The sequence below is a fragment of the Neolamprologus brichardi genome, chromosome 1 (genome assembly GCF_056152115.1).
Source record: "Neolamprologus brichardi isolate AB-2024 chromosome 1, ASM5615211v1, whole genome shotgun sequence".
Lineage (NCBI taxonomy): Eukaryota > Metazoa > Chordata > Actinopteri > Cichliformes > Cichlidae > Neolamprologus > Neolamprologus brichardi.
The window spans coordinates 33,694,634-33,712,384 of NC_142104.1; the positions used below are offsets into that span (position 1 = coordinate 33,694,634).

General features: G+C 47.1%; 2 protein-coding genes across 2 annotated transcripts in view; one reads left to right on the plus strand and one right to left on the minus strand.

The window, feature by feature from the left end:
• Nucleotides 1-17,751, plus strand: part of LOC148106449 (protein NLRC3-like) — a 28,855-nt gene that overhangs the window by 7,315 nt on the left and 3,789 nt on the right. Inside the window, exons 2-3 of the mRNA XM_087844889.1 lie at nt 2,159-2,332; nt 5,042-5,215. Coding sequence (XP_087701015.1) covers nt 2,159-2,332; nt 5,042-5,215 — 348 coding nt within the window. The remainder of the gene's footprint in view (nt 1-2,158; nt 2,333-5,041; nt 5,216-17,751) is intronic.
• On the minus strand, nt 14,088-16,541 carry LOC148106450 (uncharacterized). The gene has a single exon (XM_087844885.1). The coding sequence runs from the start codon at nt 16,539-16,541 to the stop codon at nt 14,088-14,090; it is 2,454 nt and encodes an 817-aa protein (XP_087701011.1).

Consider the following 17,751-nt stretch of genomic DNA (forward strand, 5'->3'; position numbering starts at 1 on the left):
ACCTGTTATATCCAGGTGGACGATACACCACAGCACAGTACAAAGGATACTTGTTACCAATTTTAAGCAGCTGCAGCTCAAACGAGCGAAAAAGTCCAGTTTTCACGGAGCGGCAGGAGGAACGGTCCTGGAAAGCCACGGCAAGCCCACCACCCCGACAAGACAACCGAGGCTGGGTAATAAAAGTATAGCCATCCGGGCAGAGTTTAATAAGTGATGAGTAGTCTACATCCCGCTGCCAGGTCTCAGTCAGGAATAAAAAATCGAGTTTTTTAGATAATATAAAATCATTCAACAAGAATGATTTATTAGACAGAGATTGAGCGTTAAAAAGCGCCATATTCAGTGAGCTAGAAGCCTCATTATTTGCAGAGGCTCGAGTTAAGGGATGTAAATACACAGGGTTTGAGCCGTCACACTCGCAGAATCCACTCACCGAGGGAAGAAAAAGCCAGCCCGCAGAAGAGTCTGGATAAACCCTCCTGAGGTGGCAAGGTCTCACAGAGCCAGGCCCAGCGTAAAACAAGGCCGTGGAAAACAAGTCCCCCTTCATGGAGCTTTTCTGGACACAGGAGACAACGCAAGCTCGACGTCGCTTACCAGCCAAACCACGCCGCTAGTACATCCAGAGCTTTACCTGAATACCTCCTCTTCTCCCTCTCCTTCTCCGTGGATCTCAAAACTGGATTATAGACCACCAACTGTCTGCCATCAATAATCAAGTTTTGAGATCCCTTCCCAGATGCCTTAACGCCCACTCACATCCTGGGCTATCTGACCTCTAGAAATCACATGATAGGGTGGGGCTAGGTTTCACAATGAGCTCACCTGAAACCCTGGCTGATCTGGGCTCAGGGTCTGCCCTGGGGCCTCCTCCTGGTGAGACATGCCAGGAATACCTCACCAAGGAGGCTCCCAGGAGGCATCCTTGTCAGATGCCCGAACCACCTCAACTGACTCCTTTCGATGTAGAGGAGCAGCGGCTCTACTCTGAGCCCCTCCCGGATTGCAGAACTTCTCACCCTATCTCTAAGGGAGAGGCCAGCCACCCTTCAGAGGAAGCCCATTTCCGCCGCTTGTATCCGCAATCTCGTTCTTTCGGTCACTACCTACAGCTCGTGACCATAGGTGAGGGTGGGGACGTAGATCAACCGGTAAATTGAGAGCTTCACTTTTACACTCAGCTCTCTCTTCACCACGATGGATCGGTACATGGTCCACAACACTGCAGCCGCTGCACCAATCCACCTATTGTTCTCCCGCCTCCTTCTCCCATTTCTCGTGAACAAGACCCCGAGATACTTAAACTCCTTCACTTGGGGCAGGAATTCGTCCCTGACCCGGAGCGGGCACTCCACCCTTTTCAGGCTGAGGACCACGGCCTCAGATTTGGAGGTGCTGATTCTCATTCCCACTTCTTCACACTCGGCTGCAAACCGTTCCATCACCCGATGAAGCCAACACAACCACATCATCCACGAAAAGCAGAGATGAGACAGAATTGGTGACAAAAGGCGGAGCCCATCACCCATCAGGAACGAGTCCAACTTATTGCCAGCTATGTGGACCAAGCTCTTGCAACGGTCGTATAAGGACTTTAAAAAGCAGGCTTTTTATGTCATACAAAACATCATATTTTCTTATGATGTCTTGAAACATCATATTTTCTTATGATGTCTTGTATTGATTCTGAAGGAATAGCTTTCATCAAAATTGCAGATACCAGCCTGAAATTAACTTTGTATTGGATGAAAAAAGAAATCGGTGGTATCACAGATCACTAACAGCAACTTCAGTACCACTTCATTTTAATAAACAGGGGGGAGGTGCACCAAGATTCAGTACGAGATAAAGAATTATTTTTAACTGTAAGGTTGGAGTATAATCTGCTGTTGGAAATTGGAAGAACAGGTCATCTTAAAAGTCACTGCATTGTAGTTTTATTCAGGCCCCTTCAATCTGTGATTGCTGTTGTTTTGCATTATAAATGCTACTATTACAAAAGTCACAAATATTAGTGAATGTGTGTGTTATTGGGTAATAATCCAAAAGAACAAAATCTACAAGCACCTCACTGATTTCTGCTTAAAAACAACAAAAAAGCAATAAAGCTCTGATTTGTTTTGTTGATCTTGTCTCCCTTCCACCTTGATTTCAGACTGAGTGGCTGTAACCTGTCAGACAGAAGCTGTGAAGCTCTGTCCTCAGTCCTGAGCTCCCAGTCCTCTGGTCTGACAGAGCTGGATCTGGGTAACAACAACCTGCAGGATTCAGGAGTGAAGCTTCTGTCTGCTGGGATGAAGAGTCAATACTGCAAACTGGAAACGCTGAGGTCAGATCAAGCGATAGCTACTTTTTTCATCAATTAATAATAATAATAATAATAATAACTTTATTTATCCAGAGGGAAATTCTTTTGTCGTGTACATGCTCAAAGCAGCAGGAGAGACAGAGGAACAGATAAATAAGATATACAATATATACAATAAGAATAGTAGTATACAGTAATATACAGCAGTAGGATAGTGCAAGACATAGTATCAATAAATCTAACGAAGTAATATAAATGACTGTATCCTGGAGAATAAATAACTTAAGTATCAGTGCAGGCAATTCTAGAAAGTGACATAGTATTGTGCAATAGAATAAAGGGAGTAGCAGCGTATGATGGGGGGATGAAATAAATATGCAATATTCTATATGGTAGTGTTGGGTGATATTGCACGGTCTGAAAGATATCAGAATAACAAAGGTAATAGTCTCAGGAAAATCACCCACAGAGTGAGGAAGAGTTATACAGTCTTATTGCCACTGGCACAAAGGATTTACTGTGGCGGTCAGTTCTGCATTTTGGGCTAATGAGTCTTTTGCTGTGTTTACTCCGATGGTGCATCATGGGGGCGTGCATGGGATGACAGGGGTTGTCTGTGATAGAAAGAAGCTTTTTTAGCATTCTCCTCTCAGACACCTCCCCCATGTTCTCAAGTCTGACACCCAGGACAGAACCAGCCTTGTTAATCAGTTTGTTCAGCCTGTTGGCATCAGCTGTCTTCACCCCACTTCCCCAGCACACAGCTACAAAGAACACAACGCTCTCCAACAAAGAATGATAGAACATGGTCAGCATTTTCCCACCAACATTGAAGGACCTGAGTCGCCTCAGTAGGAAAAGCTGACTCTGCCCTTTTTTGAAGATAGCATTGGTGTTCTTGGCCCAGTCCAGTTTATAGTCCAAGTGTACCCCCAGGTACCGGTAGTCCTCAACGATCTCCACATTAGCCCCTCTGATGGTGACAGGGTTAGGAGGAGGAGCCAGCACCCTAAAGTCCATGATCAGTTTTGTCTTTGTGATGTTAAGTTGTAGGTGGTTTAGCTCACACCACTCGACAAAGCCATCCACCACACTCCTGTACTCCTCCTCCTGTCCATCCCTGATACAGCCCACAATGGCAGAGTCATCCGAGGATTTCTGCAGATGACATGACTGAGACTTGTACCTGAAGTCTGATGTGTAGAGGGTGAAGTTTTTCCTTTCCAGTCACCTTTCTCACTCACTATGTGTTAATAGACCTCTCTGCATTGAATCATACCTGTTATTAACCTCTGTCTCTCTTCCACAGCATGTCTTTCATCCTGTTTTCCTTCTCTCACCCCAACCGGTCGCAGCAGATGGCCGCCCCTCTCTGAGCCTGGTTCTGCCAGAGGTTTCTTCCTGTTAAAAGGGAGTTTTTCCTTCCCACTGTCGCCAAAGTGCTTGCTCATAGGGGGTCATATGATTGTTGGGTTTTTCTCTGTATCTATGAAGTGCCTTGAGGCGACTTTTATTGTGATTTGGTGCTATATAAATAAAATTGAATTGAATTGAAGAGGGAGGGTGATAGGACAATCCCCTGTGGCGCCCCTGTGCGGCAGCTCTTCAGTCGGACATACTGTGGTCGACTTGTTAAATAGTCCGTAATCCAACCTACCAGTGGGGCGTCCACCTGCATTTCCGTGAGCTTATTCCCCAGCAGTGATAGTCTGATCGTGTTAAAAGCACTAGAGAAGTCAAAGTACATGACCCTCACAGGGCTCCCAACAATGTCCAGATGAGAATAAGCCTGGTCCAGCAGGTAGATGATGGCATCCTCCATGCCGATACGAGGTTGATAAGCAAACTACAGGGGGTGCAGCCAGGGCTCCACGAGCAGACGCAGATGTTTCAGGATGACATGTGAGGTCAGAGCCACTGGCCTGTAGTCACCGAGGGTCGACGGGTTGATCTTTTTAGGGACAGGAAACAGGCAGGATGTCTTCCAGAGTGATGGGACTCTCTGCATTTCCAGACTCATGTTGAAGATCCGTTGTAGAACGTTGTGGAGTCTTCCTAATTCTCTTTTGATGTCATCTGCTGAGAGGGACAGGGTTAGACAGTCTGAGGGGGCAGGTGAGGGGGAGGACAAAGGAGAAGATGGGAAGAGCTGGGTGTGGAGACAGGAGACGTAGGGCAGTCAAACCTATTGAAGTGCAGATTTAGGTCGTTAGCACTTCCGACGTCCCCATCCTTCGCAACACCTCTCTTTTGTCTCAGGCCAGTGATGGCCCGCATTCCATTCCACACCTCCCTGGTGTTGTTTTCCAGCCTCCTTCTGTAGGACTTTTTTCCCTCTGCAATCTTGGCTTTCAGCTCCTTCTGCACCAGTTTCAGCTGATCTCTGTCACCGTTTCTGAAAGCTCTTTTTTTCTTGTTCAGGGTTGCTTTGATGTCTTTGGTAACCCAGGGCTTATTGTTGGGGAAGCACAGAATGGTTTTTTTGGGACTCACAGTGTCAACACAGAAGTTGATATAATCAGTAACACCGCCTGTCAGTGAAATTGATTAAACGTCATTTAATCAATTTCATTTAGAAAAAATTAACATTGAGCCTGTGTGTGTGTATTTTTTTTTGAATGAATCCATCCAAGTCACAGTAAATAATTTCCCCTAGGGATCAATAACGTATTCTGATTCTGATTATGAATATACTTAGTGTTTCATGTCTTCTTGTCATAATGTTTTCAGACTCAGTGGCTGTAACCTGTCAGAAAGAAGCTGTGAAATGCTGTCCTCAGTGCTGAGCTCCCAGTCCTCTAGTCTGAGAGAGCTGGACCTGCGTAACAACAACCTGCAGGATACAGGAGTGAAGCTTCTATGTTCTGCAGTGGAGAGTCCAAAGTGTTCACTGGGAATTCTCAGGTCAGTATTCAGTCTTTTTCTGATGATGATTTAAAACCTGAGTCACATCGATAAATGGCTTACTCATTTACAACAGACATGATTTGTCAAATCACCTTATATCTAACCCAAAGGTCCTGTATTTTTTTTTTTTTTTTTTTTTGAATGAATCCATCCAAGTCACAATAAGCTGCCACATTTGTCGTTTGTAACGTAAGGCAATATGGATTCCAGCATGTCCTGAAACAGTGTTGAAATATTGTAAATATAGCTCCTCATGGCACCATGAATTCTTAGTTAGTGTGTTGTCTGTCTTTGTTAATGTTTGTTTATAATGGAGAACTGTTCTCGTTTGGCTCTCGGCGAAGGGGGTCGCACTTTTTCTCCTCTTCTCCTTCCCCTTATCTTCCCTGCTTAGCCTCTTGTGTCTTTGTCCTGTCTCGTGTGTATTACTTTCCCTGGAACAGTCTCTCACTGTTGTTCTCTAAACCTAAAAGAGAATTATGGATTTGATCCACTGGTCTCTGAATGCCATTGACACCCTTTTCTCAATGAGAAGTCTGGGCTTGGTAGAGCCCGAGTGCCCTGGAGGGACTTTTCCTGCCGGATACACGATGGACGGGTGGCAGAAATGGAGTATCATGTGCCTGGCGGGACTGTCGATAGAGGACGCTGAAGATATCTACCTATTCGGAACCATGATAACAGGGTTCTTGCTGATCGGAACTGGCTTGGCCCTGGCTTATCGGAGAATTAAGAGAGCGGAACCGGCTGTTCAAAACCCCCCCAAGGCTGCCCGCTGGGATTGAAACGATGGGACGAGGCGCGACTTCTCACAACGAAAGCAGCATGGCTAACACCTTGGAGACGCTTACAGCTGCCGTGAAGACTCAAAATAACACCATTGAGCGTATATTGGGATACATCAAAGAGAGGCCTGCTCAAAATGACAACCTTGAGCGAAAGTTGGATCATATCACAGTACGGATCACTGCACTTGTGGGGTCTCAGAATCACAAGAATGTCAACACCACGGAACGGAAGTTTGATACCATCATGGGGAGGCTCGCGGTTCTCCAACGGGAGATTGAGAGACCAGTGTCAGAGTGTTAAGAACAGCTTTGAAATTCTCCTGAGCTGCTCACATAAAAGAAAAATCAACAACATCAACATGCGGATACCTAGGCGCCAGCTGCGGGCCCAAGGCTGAAGCCGAACAAAAACTCCCTGATAACGACTGTGTGATGACTATTCTTCCCATCCCATGCAAGTCCACCTGGGTTGGCTAGCAGACTGTTTACTTAGCCTGATAGGGTGAAGGACACTGTCTCAGCTGAACTATGGACACGCACACATATACACTTACAGTGATAAGCACTCACACATCCCCCCTCCCCTTCCAATGCCTTCGATGCTTGTTGCCTCCTGGGAACACGAGGCAGATCTGGGCCCACGCTGGAGAGTCGGCGCAGCGGCAGGATGGCTGCTGTGTTGCCTGGGATTACTCCTTATCCGCTACCTAACCTTGTTGCTGGTCACATGCTCTATAATGTTGTACTGTGGACATTTATGTGCTTTCTGTGCAGAGGATTTTTTTTTGTTTCCTGTTCTCATGCTGTCCTCCTATAGCCCAGCATGAGTAGAGGTCTCTTTTTTTCCTCTTGTACTTTCCTATTGTAGTGTACATTTCAGTGGTTTTTCTGTAATGCAACCGTTCTCTGACTTGTATCACCATGTGATGTCTGTGTCGTGTGTGTAAGGTCGGGGGGCGGGTTCATTCCACTGCAGGGCAAGCTGCCACTGCATGTGGCGAATAAAATTTGAACTTGAACTTGAACTTGTAACAAAAAAAATAATTTCCCCCAGGGATCAGTAAAGTATTCTGATTCTGAATCTACTTAGTGTTTCATGTCTTCTTGTCACCATTTTTTCAGACTGAGTGGCTGTAACCTGTCAGACAGAAACTGTGAAACGCTGTCCTCACTGCTGAACTCCCAGTCCTCTAGTCTGAGAGAGTTGGACCTGCGTAACAACAACCTGCAGGATACAGGAGTGAAACTTCTATGTTCTGCAGTGGAGAGTCCAAAGTGTTCACTGGGAATTCTCAGGTCAGTATTCAGTCTTTTTCTGATGATGATTTAAAACCTGAGTCACATCGATAAATGGCTTACTCATTTACAACAGACATGATTTGTCAAATCACCTTATATCTAACCCAAAGGTATTGTATTTTACTACTTTGACACTTTCTAATATTTATCTAAGAGATTGTATATGTTCAAGTTTCAGCACAAAAATAATAATTTTTTTTTTCCCCCTGAATCATGTGTGTACTCTCCTGGTTGGAGATCTAGCAGCCTGTGTCAGTGAATGTAGCTTTAAATGAAATTACTGACCCTGTAAGGAAGAGGTCTGAGTGACACACAAAACAGCAAATATGAGCTCTGCATGTGTATGAGACTATGCAGATACAGACCTGAATGAGACACTAACTTTGTCTGTGAGAGATAACTTATATTATTAAATACACTTCATTTGTCATCTGTGTAGAGAATGTAGAGTTTGACATGCTAATATTACAAAAGGCAAAATCACACTGAATCACAAAGAAATTGTTTTGGAGTATTTATGGTTGAGCTGATGAACTTGTTCAAACAAACCAGTAATTTAAACAAGCACAAGTGAAACTTTTTCAGGGGACTTACCACTAAGCTTGTCCTGCTACACCTCACTGCAGCATTAAAAACTGTTGATCACAGTGAACACATTGTTAATATTCTCACACATTAACAATATTCATGTAGCTCCACAGGGTCCTCTGCTGGGACCAATCCTTTTGATGTTATAATGTCTGCAGACTACATTTAGATAGTGACATTAAAATGTATTCAGTTGAATTACAGTCCACAGAGTCTGAGTCAGATAGATGGAGACTATAGATTTAGTCTGGATGGATAACCAGTGTAAGTACACTAGGAGTAAAAGGACATCTTTACACAGCCTACACCTGGTGTGGTAGACCCCAGCCTCTCTGGACCTTGTGCTTAAGTTCTGTGCTGCTATGATTAGTGCCCGTGCTGTCTTTCAGTTCAGCTTTGTCCAGCCTCTGGTAGGATTTTTGAAAGTCAGACACATTTTTTATATGACCTGTGTAAACACAAATCAGTAAACACATTAAGCTGAAGTAAGACGCACAATTTGAAAAATGGGGCACAAAAAATGTTGCTGCTTTCTGGAAAGTGCGTCTAAACAGACCCAATGGAGAAAGTGAAGAGAAAAATCAAAGATTAAGAAGAAGAAAATGGCAGAGGCAGTTTCTCTTGGACTGCCTGCAGATGGGGCAAGACTCTAAAAGCAGGGATGATTGGTAAATGTAAAGAGGCCATATGATAAACCAGGAGATGAATACTCTGGTATTCTGGGGATAGTGGGAGTGAGAGATGGCAGTTGAAAGATTTCAAGGATGAATTTCAGAGAATCAGAGCTAAGAAACCAAAGCAAGTGTGCAACTGGTGTGAATGAACCTGGTTGTGTACGTTTATCAATTGGCGGATATAATCCTGACAAAGTGGTGCAGTTACCTGTGTTCACTGCCTCTCTAGTTAATCTCAGCATACAATCATAACCCCACTCATCCTCTGGATACAGAGGAGCGGGTTCAGTGAACAGACGAGGCCTAGCTGTAGCACAAGCAACACAATCAACCACTTCCTGCTCTTTAGCATTTTGAGCCACCCAATCTAACCAAAGATTCCTATCACCAAAACCTGTGGCACGCTCTATTAACTCCTGAGGTTTTAATCTAGTGTAATCTGTGGCAACAAGCCATTTCTCCTGGTAAGTAACTGTCTCCAAGGGATCCACTTGCTCTGTGAGATTCATTACAGTGTCATTCCCTACCGGTTTAGATCTTGGATTGAATAAATTCACCCGAATTACCCCTGTTGGATCTGTCCCTACTTTATCTACCCCTATTACTAAATAGAACGCACCTCCGTCATAGTCGGCTTCCGGGAGTTTACTCCATGGTCCTAGGGAGAGAGTGACAGGGTTATGTGTAACAGAATAATCTTTCTGAATGGCTATCCCTTCAAGGGCCTGTGGAACTGTTGGCTGCCATCCTACTCCTGTCCAAGCAACCACATCCTGCCAAGAACACCACTGATCCGTTATATAAGTGTAAATGTCTGCTTCCCGTGATGGGCCCCACACCGACTTAGGGTAGCATACCATAGGGTGATAACAAATCCACACATTATATGTTCTCCAGCTGCTACCGTCTCCTGGGCATCTAATTACCTCACACAAATCGAATGTGAATGCTGTCGTGGACCCATTAACATACCCAAACTCGACTCCCCCACTGGCTTTGAGACACCCATCGTTCCCACCTGAGCCAACCTCACGCTTGAATTTTCTCGCCGACTTGATCGGTTTGGACTCTGGAGCGGATAGACCTCTGCGTCTGGGCAATTCACCTGTCTGCCAATGAACAAACAAACACGTTACAACACTTATCAACCCCAACATTCCCATTAATTTCCAATTTTCCCACAGTTTCATGATCACTGTTCCCAGGCTCTTTTACTTTTACTTTAAACTTCGTAATAAGAGTATAAGATTATGAGTATAAAAGTATGCGATTAACGTACAAGACTATTACGACTGCTTTAAACTATCAATTGGTTCAGACTAGAGCCCTAGCCTATCATGAGCCTGGAATGAATTGATGCTTGGCGCTTGGCGCTCCTCTTCTTTCTTCGTCTCCCCAGGTAGACTGCTGGGGAGAACCGCTGCACAGGGGGAGAGGATTATTCTGCCTCTATGTTCCCCCCCGTGTTACTTTGGGTGGAGCTTATCTCGAGTAAGCTCTCGTCCGCCACTGCGCATTGAGACCAATGGAACCAGGTCTCACCCTTTCCCTTCAACCGAACCGCACTGGTGGTACGAGCAGTCACCTCGAATGGCCCCGTCCACCTCGGATCTCTCCACTTTCACTTAATGACCTTCAGCCACACCGCCTTGGCGTCGGGGACGGACCTGTCCACCGCATTCACCCCCACTCCAACCTGTTGTGTGAAACTAGACACAAGAGCTTTTAATTCTTTCCAACATTCAGCATGTTTTCTATTACTTTTTATACTCTCTTCCGCCGGGACTGTTGTCCAAGGACCCGGAAACTGTCGTCCTGTCAACAGCTCATATGGTGTGAAACCTGTGGATTGATTAACACAACATCTTATTATCATCAATGCAATTGGCAGGGCTGCAACCCAATTTAGCCCCGTCTGAGCAGAAATTTTAGCTATTTTATTTTTCAGATTTAGATTCATTCTTTCCACCTTCCCCTGGGACTGAGGATGATACACCGTCCCAAATCGGTGCTGCAACCCCAGCTTCTGTTCTACTTCTGCCAAATCTTTATTTTTAAAATGAGTTCCATTGTCTGAGCGAATTCGTTTAGGAAAACCATGCCGGGGGATGTAATGATTGATTAAACACTTAATCACACTTTTTGCATCCTCCCTTTTCGTTGGCCACGCTTCGGGCCACCCCGTCAGAGCATCCACACTCACCAGCAAATACCGGACTCCTCCCGGTCCCACATCAATCATGTCAGTGAAATCAATGACAATCTCTTCCCCTGGTCTTTCTGGAATGGGGAACTTACCTGCCTCTGGTTTAATCACTGGCTTTGGATTGTGCCTCCCACAGATCAGGCACGTCCTAGCTTTCTCCTTAATCATATCCCTCAAAAAGGGATGCCACCAATGGCACAGATGTCTCTCCATCTGGGCCACACCCACATGGCCAAGCCCATGTGCTTCTGCAATCTTCTGTTCCGCTAGGTTGGCGGTCAACACCGGTCGTCCGTCAGGTCCTCGCCAGAGACCTCCTTCTTCCCATGCTCCTCGACTCTTCCAGACCCCCTTCTCTTCCGGGGCCGCCTCCTCTTGGGCCTTCCTGGCCTCCTCCAACATGTTGACTCCTACTTCTTCCTCCACACTTATTTGCACAATCTGCCGTAGTGCTTTATAGCCTGCTGCCTCTTTCGCAGCTCGATCGGCTTCCTGATTTCCTCTGGCCACCATGCCAGTCCCCGAGGAGTGACCTTTACACTTTACGATACTCACCTCCTCTGGGTCTCCCAACGCCTGCTCGAGTTCCTCCATTTCCTTCTTGTGGCAGATTGGTGCATTGTCTGCTGTCCTGAATCCTGCTCTCCGCCATTGGGCTAGCTCCACATGCACTGCTCCAAAGGCATAAGCTGAATCCGTGTAAATGTTGACTCGCCTTCCTTTCGCGAGTCTCAGGGCTCTGCTGAGAGCAATTACTTCTGCTCTCTGGGCCGACTGCTGCCCTTCAAGTCTCCCAGCCTCCTTTACCTCAAATTCAGTCCCCTTCCTGCAAACTACAGCGTAGCCTGCTTTCAGCCCTTCGTCATCTCTGTAGCAACATCCATCCGTGAACCAATCTTCAGCTCCCGTCAGAGGTTCTGCTTTCAAGTCTTCTCTTATTTTTTCGTCCACTTCAGCTCTCTTAGCACAGTCCTGCGGATCACCCGAACCCATCAAATCTGCCATATTGATTCCTTCATGTGTGAATGTCAGATTGGGAGCGTCTAAGACTTTACTCACTCTCTGTTGTGTCAATGGTGTCATGGTGAAGGCTTGTGAGTTAACATATGCCACCACACTGTGGGTGGTCAACACCTTCAATGGATGATCCCTCACTATGTGTGCTGTTTTTTGTATAATCTTTGACACCCCAAGGGCATGCTGCGTGCATACCGGGTGTCTTGTCTCCAAGTGATTCAGGCGGATGCTGACGTACATGAGTACATCTCTCACTCCCCCCTTTTTCTGAAACAAAACCCCATTCACTATCCCATTTGTTTCTGAAACATCGAGATAGAAGGGTTCGTCATAATTAGGGATAGCAAGATCAGCAGACCTCGAGAGATCTTGTTTCAATGCAATGAATGCCGCCTCCGTGGCCGATGTCCATGGCAGTTCAGCCTTAAGGTTACGGACACCTACCGTTTTTGCCAAATCCCTCAAAGGGGCTGTTTTGCCTGCATAGTTTGGTATGTACTGACGGCTGTATCCCGTTAAACCTAAAAAGGAGAGCAACTCCTTGACTGTGCGTGGTTTCGGATGTGTCAAAATCTGATCTCGGTGGGTGTTTAGTAAACCCACTGACTGGTGCGCGATCACACGGCCCAGAAATGTCACCTCTGGTCGGACCAACTGCAACTTGTCTTTACTCACTTTGAACCCGCACTCAGCGAGTCTCTCCAGTACGGTAAGCGAGGCCTCCGTACACGCCGAAGCAGACGGAGCCGCGATGAGCAAGTCATCCACGTACTGAACCAGTGTATACCCCTCTGGGAGTTGACACTGTGAAAGAGCTTCTTTCAGCACTTGGTTGAAAATGCCCGGGGAGAGGGCAAACCCTTGTGGCAACCGTGTGTATCTATACTGTTGCCCCCTGTATGTGAATGAAAAAATGTCCCTAAGAGACTCATGCAAGGAGAGACAGAAAAATGCGTTGGCTAGGTCAATACACGTAAACCACTTTTGTTCTGGTGTTAATGCCGTCAAAGCTGTGTACGGGTTTGGAACAGGCACAGTATCAGTACGTAGGATGGCATTTATGGCTCTTAAGTCATGTGCCATCCTGTACTTTCCTGTCCCATGCTTCTCTACTGGCAAAATGGGTGTGTTCCAGTAAGATTGTGAAGGCTCAAGGACTCCTACTTTCAGTAGCCCTTCTATTGTCTCCGCAATTCCCTCCTCTGCTTCTCTTTTCTGTCTGTACTGCGGTTTCCAAATTGGTACCTCAGACTTTAGCTGGAACGAGACCGGCGAGCAAGTTGCCAGGCCCACATCCCAGCTGACCACAAAGTATCAGGAAGAGTCGCAAGTGCGGCCACTGCGTCAGCATGATCTACTCTTTCACAGCCATGGATTCTTGAAATTTGCTTATGCTCCAATACCACTGCGTCATCTGACAGACCAGTGATGCGATAAATTTTGCATTTTGGCGAATACCAGACATCTGGAATCTGAGTGGGCTGCCAACAAGGTTCGTCGAGAGCTCTCCTGACCATTGTTCCCAGCTCCCTGGCCTGATGACCCTCATGGACCGCCAATGTAATGTGAGGCACTGAATCAGGCCCCATTTTGAACCAAGGCCGTTGTTCTTCGGTTAAATTTACTCCTGCAGCGACGCCTTCAGGACCAACATAGATGTTCTGAGAACGTATGTTCCAAGTCTGACTCTCAAGTTCAGTCTGGAACTGGTCCTTATAAATTTCGTCCTCGTTCTTATCATAATAGAGGGTGACGTGGTATGGGTCTCGCGGAGGAGAATACACAGCCAAGGCCATAATCCAAGGTTTCCACAGCTGATACAGTCTCAAAATGCCTTCATCCACCAACCGACCCCAGTATATATCCGCTGTAGATTGTTCACAGTCTTGCAGCAAATACTGGTTCTTTGAGAAAGTCCCCAGGCAAAAGAACTCTTTTCCTCCTGGAAGTGTCACTGTTAATCCATCAGCTGAACACATGATAGTGGCCCCCAGTTTAATGAGCAAATCCCTGCCCATCAAGTTCACAGGCACATGGGGAGACACCACATAGCTGTGCTTCAATGTCTGTTTTCCCAGCACCGTCAGGGCTGGATTGGTTGTCGGCAGAGTCATTGGAACCCCAGAGAAACCCACAACACTGACCATGTGATTGGAAAGTGTGGCACTACTTGGTTTTTGTCTCAGCGTTGAGTAAGTCGCTCCAGTGTCCACCAGGAAGGTCAATTCAGTCCCTTCCACGGTCATCGGCAACAGAGGGTCTGCCATCCCCATGCTGCCGGGTCTCTGTGGGTCCCGTCAGTACAGCTCCTCCTCCCTGCCCCAGTTGGCCAGGGGATACTGAGCCACTGGCGCCATGCCAGGGTTGGGAGCTTGAAGTCCCCTTGTCTGGAATATCCTGCCTCGCGGCGCTCTCTGTGCCTGGGGTGGTGGTTGATAACTTATTTCTGGTAGCCATGGCGTAGGACAGTTACGAGCCCAGTGTCCTCGTCCTCCACACCTTCTACACTGATCAGGGTCCAGCATAGGTCCCCCCAGACCACGACCCCTTAGTCCGCCTCCTCTTTGAGATCCACCACGCCCCCTCAACGACCCATTAGCCCCCCAATTCCCCGCGGGTCTTCCTTGCCTTGGTCCATTGGCGGGCCATCGGTCATCAGGATACACGACTGGGTCCAAATCTGGCCAATCAGGCCCCGGCTCACCCTGAGGCTTTGCCACCAGCATTTTCTTAGCACCTTCTTTACTTTCTTTCTTCTTCTCATTCAATTTTTCTCTTGCCTCAGCCAAATTTAATTTTACCAACTGCCCTTGCGCCTCCTCGAGGTCCTGTTTCTTTTTGGTCACCTCGTCTCTTTCGAGTTCTAACCTATGGATTACATGCCTTTCCCATTTTACCGAATTTGCCACCGCAAAATCTGGATTCTTCTGTAGGTCTGCTCTCACTCGTTCTGGCAAACCAGCTAACACCGCGCATCGGAACCACGCCCGATATTCTCCTTCCTGTCCTGGATGTTCTCCCGTCTGCACAATCCACTGTTCCTTTGCATGCTCTATAAACTCTCTAGGAGCTTGTTCTGGGCTCCACAATATTCTAGGCATGGTGCCAGAACTAGGGGTTGGATACTTCTCACGCACTGTGTCAGAGAGAGCATTTCGCACCCTGGCATAGGGGACATCATTTGGTTGACATGTGGTTTCTGCTATCTCTTCCACATCTGCCAGGCCTCCACCCCTGAAGGCCCTTCCACCCATGGCACGAAAATCTCCCAGGGCAAGTTCTTCTCCTTCAGTAAGACTCCCCAGTTTCCTCAGCCACGCAGCTCCTCCCTCTGTAATAGGGGGCAGTTGCTTCATCAGAGCCTCCAAATCTCTGATGTTATAAGGCTGGTATACTGGCTCGCCCCTTAAACCCTGCAGTAGAGGCATTGAGAGGGACTCCTCCTCAGTTTGCAATCCGATACTCTGCTTCCGGTTCTTCTCAAAGATCGACTGTCTTCTATTTTTCAGGCCCTGCAAGGCCTTTCCAGACCGGAGGATTCTCCTCCCTGGGTCACCCCGAACGCTTGGGCCAAACCCTTCGATTTTCAGGTTCGCCACTTCTCGGGATTTCTGTGTCTTACCTATTGAGGCTGCGAGGTCCTTCTCCAATGCTTCAAGCGTTTGTGCTAATAGGTATGGTGCTGGCACGCCTTCCTCTTCCCAGTCTCTCAAGGTCTGTTCTAACCTTACCACGGCTTCTCGGTTAGTAGATATTTTCCCTACTACTTGTCCCTGCCACTGGCCTTCTTCTAGGTCGCCAACCCCTGGCTCCTGACAGGCTTTTTGGCTCGCCTTCGATGGCCTCTGCCGCGGCGACACAGGCATATCTTCATCTGAAGTCCAGCCCTCCTGGGATGCATTTCCCTGCCTAGGCTGCTCCGGTGTCGCCTGATCTGCACTTGTGGAAGCCACAGGTTGAGCTTCTTCAGCTCCGTCTGGGCTAGGGAGAGAGGAAGGGAGGAAAGTCACACCTGGTATGTTTATGCCCCCACCTGATGCTCCAGCAGCTGACTCGAACTGAGTCCCTTTCGGTGTAGCTGCCGCCGACAGGGGTTGCAACACTCCTGTATTAACCCCCTTGGTGTCGCACACAGGCGTCGATGGTGCATGATCCTCCTGAAAATCCACAACTCCGCCTCTAACGGTTCCTGTTCTCCCTTCCGGTCCCCAAAGAGTGCCACCCTCCAGGGTCAGCACTGGACAGATGTAGGGAGGGGGCGGTGCACCGGGGAGTCCCTTCAGGCTGGGATATAACCTCCCCTCAGCCTGGGCTTCCTCTGCCAACCCTGGCGTGGGGTTGTTGACCTCGTCTTTCATCCAGGGGGAGACACCTCGGCAGACAATCACATACTTGCAGTACTTGCTCTGTTTCTCCATCATCAGTTTCTTTTCTGCCTTCACTTTTCTCCCCTTAAAACCCCCCTCAAGTTCCTCCTCAAGCTCTTTGATCCTCTTTTCACATTTCTCAGCTCCTAGCTGGAAAACCGAATGCAAAGGTATTTTGTCCTCCATCGTTATCTGTTGATCCTCACATAAATTCTTCACCTCCTTCTCCATGTCTTTAGATTGCCGAGCAACCTCCTTGGAAGCTCCTTCATAGGTGATCTTGAGGGCCTTCTTGAGTTGGGCTATCTGGTCCTTGAGTGGCTTATAGTTCTTCTCCCCACTAGGGGTCGCCTTCCCGATCTCAGTCATTTTGTTTTCAGCCATTTTGTTGTTGACCTCACTTACCTTCACCAAAATGGCCGCTACTTAGCTCCACCTCCAAACCTTGCCCTCACCAAAATGGCCGCTGCTAAGCCCCTCCTTTGGAAGTAGGCTCGGCGTATTTCCCTTCTCAGGCTCAAACGCACCCAACCGGCTTACTGCCCCTCTTCTTTGGGCCGCACCTACACACACACACTCACTCTCTTCTTTTACTCACAGTTACAGCACCCTCCTTCACAAGACACCAAAACCTCTAAAATCCACTACTTCAATTTAACCACAAAAAACCAACAAAAATTCACACTCACACACCTTCAACAAAGTTTTAACATAACATAATTCAACTAATCACAACACAGGCACTCCTCCCCCAAACGGGAGAAATCCCCTCAAATCAACCAGCTCACAACATATAAAACATCAACAAAGACAAGCCACACACCTGTACACTCCTGGAACAAGGCCGAAAATCATCCAGCAATCACACAGTTTATTGCTTTTATGTAGTCAATCACACCACAAGAAACAGGAGAAAACAACTATATTCAGCTTCCTACAGCTCGCAATATGAAACACTTGGCAAGACTGAAATTACCTTTCTGCACCCCCCAAACAACATCACCTAGATAGAGAAATAAAACTAAAGAATAAATTGTAAGAATTAAACAAGCAGAACAAGACCGAGTTGCCCAGTTAAACAAATAGAGAAAAACAGTTTTCCTTTAATACTCGATGGGCACATGCGCTGCCCCCCCTTTTGTCTCTTTCTCCTCACACACACACACTGCAGGGTTCACCAAGCCCCCTCCTTTGCAGCTGCTTGAGACAGAGAGGCAGAGACGCTTTTCTTTTTTTTTTTTTTTCCACCACACACAACAGCAAGCCTATACATGCAAGCTTTTAAACAATATAAGCGCTTCTACACCGGTATTTACACACTATTTACATACACGGGCCCATATAGATGCCAGTATTCCTAAGTTTTTGACTAATTTGAAAGCTCTAAGCCCAGGCTTCACCTTGGTCCACAGAACCAGCCTTGATGATCAATAACCCCGCGTCGGGAACGCCCTCACCGGCCGCGGTCAGATTTCTAAGCCCTAATTAATTTAAAACCGCTCCCCGCAAGTTGACAGGTCGCTCCACGTCTTGCGTCAAGGAATCAACCTCACGCGTTCAGCTTTACTTAAAACTCACTGTCACCCACGTTAAT

What these genes read in the sequence shown, in the direction of transcription:
- LOC148106450 (XM_087844885.1), bottom strand. Translation starts at nt 16,541, where the DNA reads ATGGCTGAAAACAAAATGACTGAGATCGGGAAGGCGACCCCTAGTGGG.